Below are 12319 nucleotides of genomic sequence, written 5' to 3' on the forward strand. Positions count from 1 at the left end.
CACCACGTTTAGTGAAAATCACACATTTTGTAAAACAGTTCATGATCTCTTTCAAGAGTCTCATTCTGATTCAGTTGTTGACTCACTTCAACAGCAGCAAAGAAGAAAATACCAAGAATCTAAAAACAACAATTAATAAATGTATACCATATTCAAGGAGTGACAAACCTACATCTTTTAAGATGATAGGGTATATATTAGAAAATAGAGGAAAGAAAAATTATAATCAAATTACCTTCTCTGTCTTTCTTTTTTAATCTTTTTCTTCTCCTGTCGATGGTTGCAACTTCAGACTTTAAAGACATATAATATTTTCTGATTTCCTGTAGTTTTTCTTGGAGAAAAGAGATTCTCTCTGTACTGTTCATATTATCTAATTCATCTAAGAGGGGAAAAAAATTAATTAGAATTTAAAAATAATTCTCTCAGGAAAAATATGGCAATTCTATCAGAAGTCCAACTTATAAATCATCAAAAGCTTTAGTTTATTAAAACCTATCATATTAAGCTAATAAGCCTCTATAAACAGGGATGTCATTAATTTCAGGAATAAGATTTCTTTCCCAATATTTCTATACTAAACATTTAAAATATCATTACTTGATATTTTAAATAATAAAAAAATGTAAGAAAACATCAACACACAGCAATGCTGATCTATAATTTTATTTATCCAAATAGCTTCTTTATGTTGATGGCTTTATCATTTACTAGTTATTTCCATACTAGAAAGGGTGTTCGTTTCATTGATTCATATAATTCATACATGTCTTATTTCCTAACTGGAGATTTTCTTCCAGTGAAGATTTAACAAGTCAGTATTATGAAATGATATGGATTTGTCTTTAACACATTGCGTACCGCATAGAAATCTCTAAGACATACGCCAGGGACCGCACGTTTTTGGGCAAACTTTACGTTATTTAAATCATCATAATGCACTTTCGGTGTTGTTTTTCAATAATTATAACATTTTTATTTACAAAAACAATTAAACAAAGTTCCTAGTACTTTTTTAACGTATGGTACTGCATAAAACATTTTCCTCTATGAAGAGGGACCAAACAAAATTTACATAAGTATCTAGATTCGCTCCTTTTTCCATGGGCGTGAAAAACGACAACACTCGTGAGCGGTCCTTAACAGATGGCGCGCGAAACACAAGAAAACTCCTGAGCGGTACGAAATGTGTTAACAAATGATGATTACTGGTAAGATAGTATTTGGAAACTGAAATAAATGAATTTACTAATCATTTCTTCCTCATTTTGACATTTCAAGGAATATACCACTTTACAATATACATTCAAGTTTTCTATAAGCTTCTTACTGAGTTGAAAGCTCCACTTATATGTCCTAGGGGATGAATTCAGATGTTTTTCTCTGTGTTTATCTTTTTCTCCATCTTTGATGTGAGGGGATATTCTTGCAGGAGATCGTGCAAGCTTCTGTGGCTTAGATACACTAAGATGCTTTACTGGAGTACATTTACTTGAATTGTCTAGGACAGGAAGATCTTCACTATCACTGCTTTGTCCTATAATAACAACAACAAAAATTGACTCAGATTAGAAAATATATAACTCTCAAATATCAGTATGCAACAGAACCAGCAGTTACACTTTTTGGTATCCTACAGAAATAAGTGCACAATGTGCAAAGTTTTTAACAGAAAAAAAAGAAAGAAAGAAAATCTTAATGCCTACCTATAAGGAAACAGTTAAAAATGAAATACTATTGAATACTTTGCTAAAGTTGTTGAAAAAGAATGAACTAGAGATCTAATTTGGCTCAGTGGATAGAGCATTGGCCTGCAGATTGAAGGGTCCCGGGTTTAATTCTAGTCAAGGGCACATGCTTGGATTGCAGGCTCAACCCCCAAGTAGGGGGTGTGCAGGAGGCAGCCAATCGATGATTCTCATCATTGATGTTTCTCTCTCTCCCTCTCTAAAATCAATAAAGAGGACCTACCGAAACTATATATGTGAAAAAGCACAAAAAGGATCTTTTTTTAAAAATATATATATTTTTTAATTGATTTTAGAGAGGAAGGGAGAGGGAGAGAGAGATAGAAACATCAATGATGAGAGAGAATCATTGATCAGCTGCCTCCTTGCACGCCCCTACTGGGGATTGAGCCCGCAGCCCAGGCCATGTGCCCTTGACTGGAATAGGACCTGGGGCCCTTCAGTCCACAGGCTGATGCTCTATCCACTGAGCCAAACCTGTAGGGCAAGAAAGATCTTAATGTACACACAGCCTTTAACACATGTATAATAAAATGTGAGCAGACATTTGTTTAAAACTCTACATCCCTCCTCACCAAATCTGTATTAGAGATGCTTTTGGTTTTCACTTAGTAACAAATTAGAATTGCCTCTCAATTTTACGTTTCTGAAGCTCTATACCCTACTTCCACCCTATTCTCTCTCAAAAGCCAACCTTGCTTTCAACTGAAAAGGCAATTTCCCAGCCCCTCCCCTACCTGCATCTGTCCTTGCTGCCCCTTTGTTGGCCTCAAAACAAGGAAACTTTTTGGGCAAACTAATCTCTTTAGCTATACTCTTAAAACCATCTACTTCCAGCTCCTCTGAAATTCCCAATGTCAATTCACCATCTTCATTTAACTTCAACTCTTCTCAGTCTACCAACATGCTTAGATGTTTCCTACCCTTAGAGAGGGAGGGAAGGAGAGAAAACCTTTCCCTTTAGTTAGCATTTCTTTCCTTCTCTTTAGGGCAGTGGTCGGCAAACTCATTAGTTAACAGAGCCAAATATCAACAGTACGACAACTGAAATTTCTTTTGAGAGCCAAATTTTTTAAACTTAAGCTATATAGGTAGGTACATTGTTATTAACTTAATTAGGGTACTCCTAAAGTTTAGGAAGAGCCACACTCAAGGGGCTAAAGAGCCGCATATGGCTCGCGAGCCGCAGTTTGCAGACCACGGCTTTAGGATAAAATTTCTTCAAAGAAATTCTCTGTTACCTTGATTTCCACACCTTCTGATCACATCACTGTGCTACTGTTAGAGTCCCAAACACTTATGATTGACAAATTCAATGACTATATATTTTAAACTTATTGAATATTCTACAGCATTTGGAACTCCTTTCTTATTCAAACCCATTAGTTTACTGATTTTCATTTATCTTCGATCAGTTTCTACTCTACTCTTCCTGGCTGTCCCATATAAAGAGATATCCTACATAATTATACTTTTGGTCCTTTTTCCTTTTTTCAATCACAGTTTACATTCAATATTACTTTGTATTAGTTTCAAGTGTGGTTAGACAATCATATACATAACAAAGTGTCCCCCCTGATATTTCCAGTACCCACCTGGCACCACACAGTTACTACAATATTGATGACTACACTTCCTATGCTGCACTTTACTTTTTCTCATTTTATTCTCCTATAGCAATCTCATTGCCTTCGACAACTATCTTCTGAAAACAGACTTTCTTCTAAGCTCGAGGCCCCAATTTTCCTAATACTGGGTACCTCTAACTCAACAATCCCTAAATTACTCTTCCAATAACCTGCTGATATTCCTGTGTTCAATGTCAGTTAATTCCTCATAACGAATAATAACTGAGTTCTAATGATTTTTGTTTCCTTCCTTCACTGCCTTAGTTAAGCCAAAGATTATTTTCAAAAAGTAAAACTGGTCCATCTCCTTTCTTCCTTTTCAATCTTTTTAACTTTTTATTTTGAGACCATTTTCAACCTTACAAAAAAGTTATAAGGACAGCTGCCAAAAAAATGTTTTTCTGACCCATTTGAAAATAAATTGCCCTACCATACTTGAGTACTTTAGTGCTTATTTCTTTAAAAACAAGAACATTTTCCTGGGTTAGTTATGGACAAATTACACCAAATCTTGAACAAATGTTTAGTATCTCACGAGGTATCTGAGTGTCAGACTCTGGGAGCAGCTGGGCTGTGTGGTGTGGATCGGGAGATCTGGTAAGGCCGCAGTCAAGCTTTTAGCTGAGGCTGTGGTGCCCGAAGGCTTGACGGGAGCTCGAGGATATGCTTTCCAGGTGACTCATGACGTGGCTGTTGTCAGGAGGCCTGTTTCTTGCTTGCTGTTGGCAGGATACGTTCAGTTCCTCACAACCTGGGCCTCTTCAAAGACTGTTTGAGTGTCCTCACAGTGTGACAGCTAACCTCTCCCAGAGCAGGTGATCCAAGGGAGAACAAGGAGGAATTTGTGGTACCTTTTATGACTTATTTTCCAGAGTCGTAGTCTATCACTTCCACTTTGTTAGAAGTGAGTCACTAAATTCAGCCCACACTCGAGGAGAGAATTAGGCTTTGTCTCTTGAAAAGAAGAGTATCAACAAATTTGTGGATATGTTTTGAAAACCACCACACTCCTACAGAACCATAATACAACCATCAAAATCAGGAAATTAACACAAATATACTGCTATCGTCTAATCCTCAGGTCTCATACAAGTTTCTCTACTTGACCGGTCATGTCCTTTTTGGCAATAGGGTCCAGGTGAGAATCACATATTGCATTTAGTTGCCACATCCCATAAGTCTCCTTCAATCTGCAACAATTCCTCTTTCTTTGATTTTCATGACCATGACAATTTTATAAGTTATTTTATAGAATATCCTTCAGTTTGAATTTGTTGATGGTTTCTCGTGATTACATTCAGGTTATGCATCTTTGAGATGAAATCACAGATGTGCTGCTAAGTTCTTCTTACTGCATTGTGTCAGGTGGTACATGGGTTCAATTTGTCCCATTATTGGTGGTGCTCACTTTAATCATCTGACTAAGGTGTACATGTATCTAGTGTAACCTAGAGTGTCCCTTTCAGACTTGTATGAAGGCAGGTTTTGAAGGAAAACTTTAACTTGTCAAAATCCACCGTGTTTATTTCTACTATATTCTATGACTTAATTTTATTCCTTATTGTACAGAAGTCTGTTTTTCATGTTATCTATTCATATTAACTTACTAATTTTCTTGTTTTTATTTCCCCATGTTTTAAAATTACCAAGCCATTTAGCAATTGGATTTTCTAAATATAAGAAAAACAACCCATTCAGAAATGTAAACTTAATCTGCTTGTACCACTACAGCAAATGTTTCTCTTTTATTCAAGTTTCCCAAATATGTTCCTCTAATATTAAACTGCTTTACATAAAAAATACAAGAAGTAGGCTTAACAAATAATCACAGCTATTCCAGTTCTAAATAAAATTGACAAGCACCTCAGATTAAAAATTAATGAGAAAATTGCTATCTTAGAATACAATAAACCAAATTTATTTTTAAATTGACACAAAAGATCAAGCCAACAAACTGCTGAAAATATTAACACTGTACAAGCCAGCATTGAAAAGTACCAACCTGTTCCATTCTTTTCATTTTTGGCTACAGCACTTGTTCGCTTTGGGGTACGCTTTTGCTTTTTTGCCAATAATCCGCTATTTCCCTCACTTGGTCTTTTCTGACCTGAAGAAAAGGAAAAGAGATCTTGAAAAGTCAACAGCAAGTATATTTATTCACTTGTACAAATGAATTTTATATATATATACACACACACACACACACACACACACACACACACATATATATAACAACATGTATATAAATTGCATACATTTATAAAAAGGGTGGGGGGGAAAGGGAATGGAGAGAGTAAGGAAGGACAGAAAAAAGGGAAGGGAGGGAGGGAGGAACGGAAAGTATTTTACAGATCAAGAGTTCCTAAACTCTTAATTTACTAATACTTGGTTTTAATATAAAGGCTGATTTTCTCCCTATAAAGTTCTTACCCTTCTCTCTGCTCTCTCTTTCTTGAACAATTATACTACAAGTGCCAGAGGCGATGCTGTCTTCAAATCCATTTGCCGATTCCCTCTCACAGAGGCCTTCTTGGGATTCTTCAGCAATACTATCCACTTCAATGGTTATGTCACTCTCACTTTTTATACTTCGAGACTCATCTTGACTGAGAGTAAGTGGTGAAGCTACTGAAAAGTTATGCTGTACAACAGGAGGTAGAGCAGATGGAATAGAAACAAGAGAGTTAGACTCAGAGCTTTCAACTACTACATCCTCAATATTGGTCTTGTCCTTTTCATCCAGATCATCCAAATCGACTTCATGGCAAACCAAGGTTTCAGGCCCAATCAGAGGCATTGTATCCTCTTCTTCTTTCAGTGGAGTATTTACAGTTTCTTCAGCTGGACTATCAAATTTCTCACTAGTCAATTCTTGAATGCCTTGGTTTGACTCTGCTATCAATGACGGCATTCCTTCGTTTTCTATTTCAAAGTGTTGTTCAAAATTTAAGTTTTTCATTCCCTCAGATGCAACACAATCACTGGTCCTTTCTTGAGATATGCTATTTGTCATTTCCATTCCGTTCTCAATTCTTGTTTTTTTCTCTGGTGATGAATGTCCCAGGATTTTCCGTTTCAACTTTTTTTCTTTTGCACATTGGTCAATTTCATCTTCAGTAGCAGAAGAAAAGGTTTTACTGTCTAATGAAGGAAATTCTAGACTATGAGTTTCTATATGAGGTTCATTTCCTGCTTCATCTTGACTAAATGATGAAATCTTTATAATTTCTAAAGAAAGATCTTTTGTCTTGCTTCGTCTTCCTTTTCCTTTAGGGGACTTTTCTGCCTCTTTCTTAACTTCTTCTGTTTGTTCCACTTTATTTCCAAAAATCTGTACTATTTGTTCATTCTCTCCAACATCTAATTTCAAAGTCTCAAAAGGCTGCATTTGAGTCCTATCATTTTCCTTTAATACATGTGCAGCAATCTTTGGATTTTCTTCATCTAGTTTATCATCATTTAAATTTTCGTTTTTTTCTAGTTCTTCTTTAATATCAGGAGAAAGTTCTTCATTCATCAAATTCTTTTCTAAAAGGTCTTCTGTTTCAGAATCAGATGAACAAGAGTCTGCAAGAGGAAATATTAGAAAAGTTTCTATTTTAATTACCAATGTAATTTTGTAATAAAATTTCTGCCAAAGACAAGAAAAACCCCAAAAACCTTAATCATGTATCTCTGAATACCTTCCTACAGAAATTTCTGATATAAAATAAATCATAAACTTGTGCAAAAAATGTGTATGGAGGAGGGTTTCAAGTTAAACTCCATGTGAAAATACATTACATAGAAAATATTACTATCTTAATTTTGTAAAAGAGCTATTTTGCAATTTGCACTAGTATCATGCTTAGGCTAAGATAATCCTTGGAAAATTCAAAGAACTAGATATGAAGTGATAAAGTGGTTTGATCTGAGATTTAGAGTAGATAGTGATTAATAAATGTGATGGCCATTTTATGTCCTTAGGAATCTGACATTCTACTAAAAATAATTCTGGAAAGAAAGATGTACAAAATGAGCAATTTAAATTCTCAAAACTTAAATACTATTTTGATTATAGTCAGATAATTTTTAAAACAGAGTTTTAAGACTGTATAGGAGTTATAAAATATAAAAATTCTGTCCACATGGTGCTTATATTGTAAAGAAGTTCAAGAAGGCAAATTTAAATGAATTTTGTAAATAAAAAGGTACCTAGTTTTATTTTGTGGTTTTACCATATTCAGAATTTAGAATTCATTTGTTTTCATGTTAAAATATATTATACATTATAGACTCACGGTGTGGCTTCGTGGTTAGAGCGTTGGCCACATTATGAAGCGTTGCAGGTTGGATTCCCAGTCATGGGCATGTACCTGGGTTGCAAGTTCAATCCCCAACCCCAGTCAGGGGCACGTGAAGGAGGCAACCAATTGATGGACCTCTCACGTTGATGTTTCTCTCTCTTTCTCTCTCTCTATATCCCTCCCTCCTTTCCACTCTCTAAAACCAACAGAGAAAATAACCTGGGTGAGGATTGATTAAAAAAAAAATAACCCCTTTTATAAGTAGTTTAGCAAGACTACTATATATAGTTTTACAGGTTGCACACTGTACTGGGCATGCCACCTGAGATCTTTCACTCTGTGGACATGTTGCATTTGTGTAATATGGCAACTGTCCAGCAGATGGCAGGACAGAGGAGGAAGAATGCCCTTTCCTAATTGGCACACAAGCATCCTACAGGCTAATAACAAAACTGTAGGTTCAGAATAGCTTTTTCCTTGAAGGCAGGGACATTTTTATATATAAGGCAACTATTTAATGTTGCTTAAGTTATATGAAAAACACAAAGGTAGAAAAGTGGGGGAAAAGGTAAAAGCAGAATAAAACATGTTCACCTACACTCATCACAAACATGTTTATACCACCTTAGTGTATGCTCTTTGAACAACATAGTCCCAGCTTTGCTGAAAGATCCTAGGGGACAGCACTGAATTATAGGAAACAAGGTGCAAGCTTTGAAGGACAGTGCAGCACACAGTAGGATGCACTTCTTGTCAACCTATCCTCTATTAAAAGAGTATTTCTAAGATATTGACAAGAAAAGGTACGCCTAAATTAAACTATCACTAGGTTTTAAGTAACCATGATATACTAAAATAAATATTTTCTTCAAATCAAATTTTAGTTTAAATTGCATGAGATTAGAAACTTAGATGACCTTCTACGACTCTCACACAACCGACATTTTTTAATTTATATTGTTTTCTTAAAAATCAGTGCTCCTCAAAATTGAGCACCTTCCATTCCATTTGACAAAGGTGAGCTGTCTGCCATATTGCTGCGAGTAATTCTTGTACCTGATTTTCCTTCACTGTTTGGAGTCTTAGACAAACCATATGGCATGTTTGATGAAAGGGTAGATTTTAAAGGAGGTCGTCCCCGTTTTGACTTGTGCCTTTCCTCATCCCTCTTTTCATCTTTTTCACTGTCTTCTTTATTCTGGATAACAACAACAAAAAGTATGAGAAGAGCCCATTCCTTATGAAAAATGAACATTCTACTTCTGCAAGGAAAAACTCAAAAAGTTTAGATGTTTTATATGTCAATTTTCTAATCTGTGCTTATCGAATAATTAAGAACAAATTGTTCTCTAACTTATTTTATAATTATATGAGTATGATGGTCAACAATATCTAACACTGCAATTATATTGTGAAGGTCAGAGTTGGTGCATTAGAAAGCTATACAACTACTCAGCAACCTCCCTTCCTTCTTTCTTGCTATTCCCTGAGAAAAAGAAAGAAATCTACTATAAAACAGGCAAACACTAGGTGAATCTCTACAGCAAAGGTTGAAAATTCAGGGTGTGGATGAGAATACAGCTGACCAACAAGTATATGTTTTAAAACTTATTAGCTTCCAACGTTTAAAAATTGATTTCAGCATGGGCGGGGTGGCTCAGTTGGCTGGAGTGTTGTCCTGTATACCAAAAATGTTGTAGGTTCCATTCCTGGTCAGGGTACATACCTAGGCTGTGGGTTTGATCCCCAGTCAGGGTGTGTTCAGGAGGCAACTGATCAATGTTTCTCTCTCACATCAATGTTTCTTTTTCCCTCTTCCTCTAAAAAAAAAAATCAATAAAATATATCCTGGAGTAAAGATTTTTTTAAAAAAAAATCAGATTTTACATTTTAAAAAGTATTGTTTTTGAAAATCCTAAAATCTGGCAACCCTGACTGGGTCCTACTGCAAAGGGGTAGTTCCACCCTATCTAGGAGAGGAACATGTCCTTCTATTGGTCACTATCAGTCCTAATTTATCCCTTTTCAAGACAGCAGATATAGGCATTTGAGTTTAATGCCTATGTCCTAGGAGTCTCTGGTTTTTCTCCTTTCCTGAAATAATGTGTTAATGTGTTTACATTTTTAGCTTCTGGGTTATAAGAGAGAAAATCACAATTACCTTAAAAGAATCAATATGATTATTACAGTGAGGAAACAAATTTATAAACACACAATATGAATAATTACTGTACCTATCATAAAGGATATGAACTATGAACTTACTTTAGCTTTTTTCTTCTGTTTTTTCTTTGGTCCACCTTTGTCCAAAGGCCAGATTATCCTGTCAGCCTTCACCCATTCATCATACCTTAAAATAAAGAATATATTTTAAAAATTCACAATAACAACTTATTTGAAATATATTCATCAAATAAAAGCAACAGTGGGATAAACTAAAGAGTTTGTTTCTAGTGTTGGCAGAAATGTGAAGGGCATAGGGGCGGGTTTGTTGGTAACATGTGCCAGCTACAGTACAAAGTGCTTTGTATACCTGCCACTAATAGGGAAGAACAAGAGAGCTAGGTAAGCAAACTCCAAACAGATTCAAGATTGTTTGGGTTGCTTTGTTTTCCACAGCTCCCACAGACCTGAACTTAATGAAATAAACAGATTCTGCACTGGGATTCATTTTATTGACCAAATAATTTAAAGATAAGTCAGGTAAATTCAAACTTGTAATATGATCAGTTCCAGATTTATTTATGAAGTCCTTTTCAACTCTCTTTTCCTCACAGAACTCTCTCCAGCATCTAGTACTTCTAATAAAATTTTATTCTAAACTATGTCACCTCTAAGACTGAAATTTTTTAGAGATAATTTTCTTTATATACGTTTATTCTGTTTAGCACAAGTTGAAAACTCCTCATTTCTCCTGTACCTTTTCCAAAATATTGGCAACACTTTTTCATTTCAATATAGTCAGCCCACATTACTAATCAGGGGCAAATAAAAAATTAAACTTTCTAGAATTAAATAACAGTTCTTACATTATGTAAATATATAGGTATTTATAGAACTCTATCACAATCCAAAATCTGAACACTGAAGCAAAAAACTACAGGCAGTCCTTGCTTTGAACTGCATCATGTTAATGGAAACCATACCCTCATTTTGTAACCTAGTTACTATACAAAGCAAGGACATGGTTCCAATATCCACAAGTTCTGGTTGATATGGTATCATGATTACCTATATTACGGTTTGAAAATGATCTCTCCTGAATCAACCCAATATCTTCATTTTACCAGTCCATTATGACCTTACTTAGAAGTATTCATTCATTTGGACATTTACTGAGGGCCTACCTAGTATGCCAGGTAGTATGTATGAGGAAGTATGTAGAGAATAATAGAGAAAAATAGGAAGGCCCTTGCTCTCATGCAACTCGCAGTCTGGTTTGAAAGACAGGTAAATATTAAAACCAAGTATAGTCTGGCAAATACAATAAGAGGGTTATGTGTCTGGTTATGGGCTAACAAATAAATAGTGAGTAACTCTGCCCAACTCTAAAATTCCCAAGAACATATGAGACAACCAGCAGGCATAGGCCTGACCTGGAAGACAGCAGGTCCTGGTCACCACCGTAGGCCACGTAGGTACTTCCAGCATTAATATTGCCAACCAAAGGTGGTCCGAGACTTTCTCAACTAAGACTAGTACTTCCCTCATAGTTTCACATGCCACCCTATTTTAGAAATCCAACCAGATTCTCTAGGAATTATAGTGGCTCTATGTCAATGAGCACACCAGAATTATACCAGCATTTAGGAGTATGGAGGGACAGTGAAAAACCATGAACCTTGTCAGTAACCAGTTAAGTATTTAGGGATTTAACTAATTCGGAAGAATGCCAACATATAATAAAATGTCTGTGAGAATGGTCATACAGTAAAACATTAAACAATTTAGAGAAACATGATAGCAAGGGAAAATTCTAGAAAGCAGAACAGAAGAACAGACCCACAAAGACGATAAATAAGAGTGGATGAATGAACTGATTAGAATCTGAGGAAAAAAGAAGACTTTAATATGCCACAACTGCAAAGATAGTGACTCAAAGTTGGTAAATGTAGGCTTTCCTCCTGAACTCAAGAACAAGTACATACAACACAACAGTGAGGTAGACTAGGTTTGTTCTAATGTTAGCAGAAATGTGAAAGGCACAAGCTGGTTTGAGAAAAAAGAAAAAAAATTAGAGGTTTATATGCAATAAACCCATAGCTTTAAAAATATTTTATATGTGATAAACCCAACTTTAAAATGATGAGAGATGAAAGAAACCTAACTCACTAAAAAGAAAAAGAAAATGTTAACATTTACTTGTGCAATTGCTAAGTGCCAAGCATTGTTGTAAGCATTTTGTATTTTAATACAGGTATTACCAAGATTTCTCACATCTCTACAAAGTAGGTATTTTATCTTCCCCAATTCAGAGATGAGGGAATTGAGGTATAACAGAGTACACTGTGAATATGCAGGGAAACCTTGGAGTACTCTGGTTCCAAACAAATACAGACCAAGCAGAGGTATTAAACATACAAGCCTTTCTAAAGGAGAAAGAAAACTAGCCTCGTACAATCAGGTGGGCCTTGGTGTTGCTACAGAGGTGATCTGG

At 35.5% G+C, this 12319-nt stretch overlaps 1 protein-coding gene across 1 annotated transcript in view; it reads right to left on the reverse strand.

Annotated features, from left to right (window-relative positions):
* The window catches only part of ARID4A (AT-rich interaction domain 4A), a 65309-nt gene that overhangs the window by 8120 nt on the left and 44870 nt on the right, over window positions 1-12319 (reverse strand). Inside the window, exons 18-23 of the mRNA XM_081104371.1 lie at window positions 9928-10012; window positions 8719-8860; window positions 5807-6943; window positions 5379-5483; window positions 1331-1537; window positions 236-382 (exon numbers count right to left, since the gene is read on the reverse strand). Coding sequence (XP_080960497.1) covers window positions 236-382; window positions 1331-1537; window positions 5379-5483; window positions 5807-6943; window positions 8719-8860; window positions 9928-10012 — 1823 coding nt within the window. The remainder of the gene's footprint in view (window positions 1-235; window positions 383-1330; window positions 1538-5378; window positions 5484-5806; window positions 6944-8718; window positions 8861-9927; window positions 10013-12319) is intronic.

The sequence above is a fragment of the Myotis nattereri genome, assembly GCF_964212035.1.
Source record: "Myotis nattereri genome assembly, chromosome: 1".
NCBI classification, from domain to species: domain Eukaryota; kingdom Metazoa; phylum Chordata; class Mammalia; order Chiroptera; family Vespertilionidae; genus Myotis; species Myotis nattereri.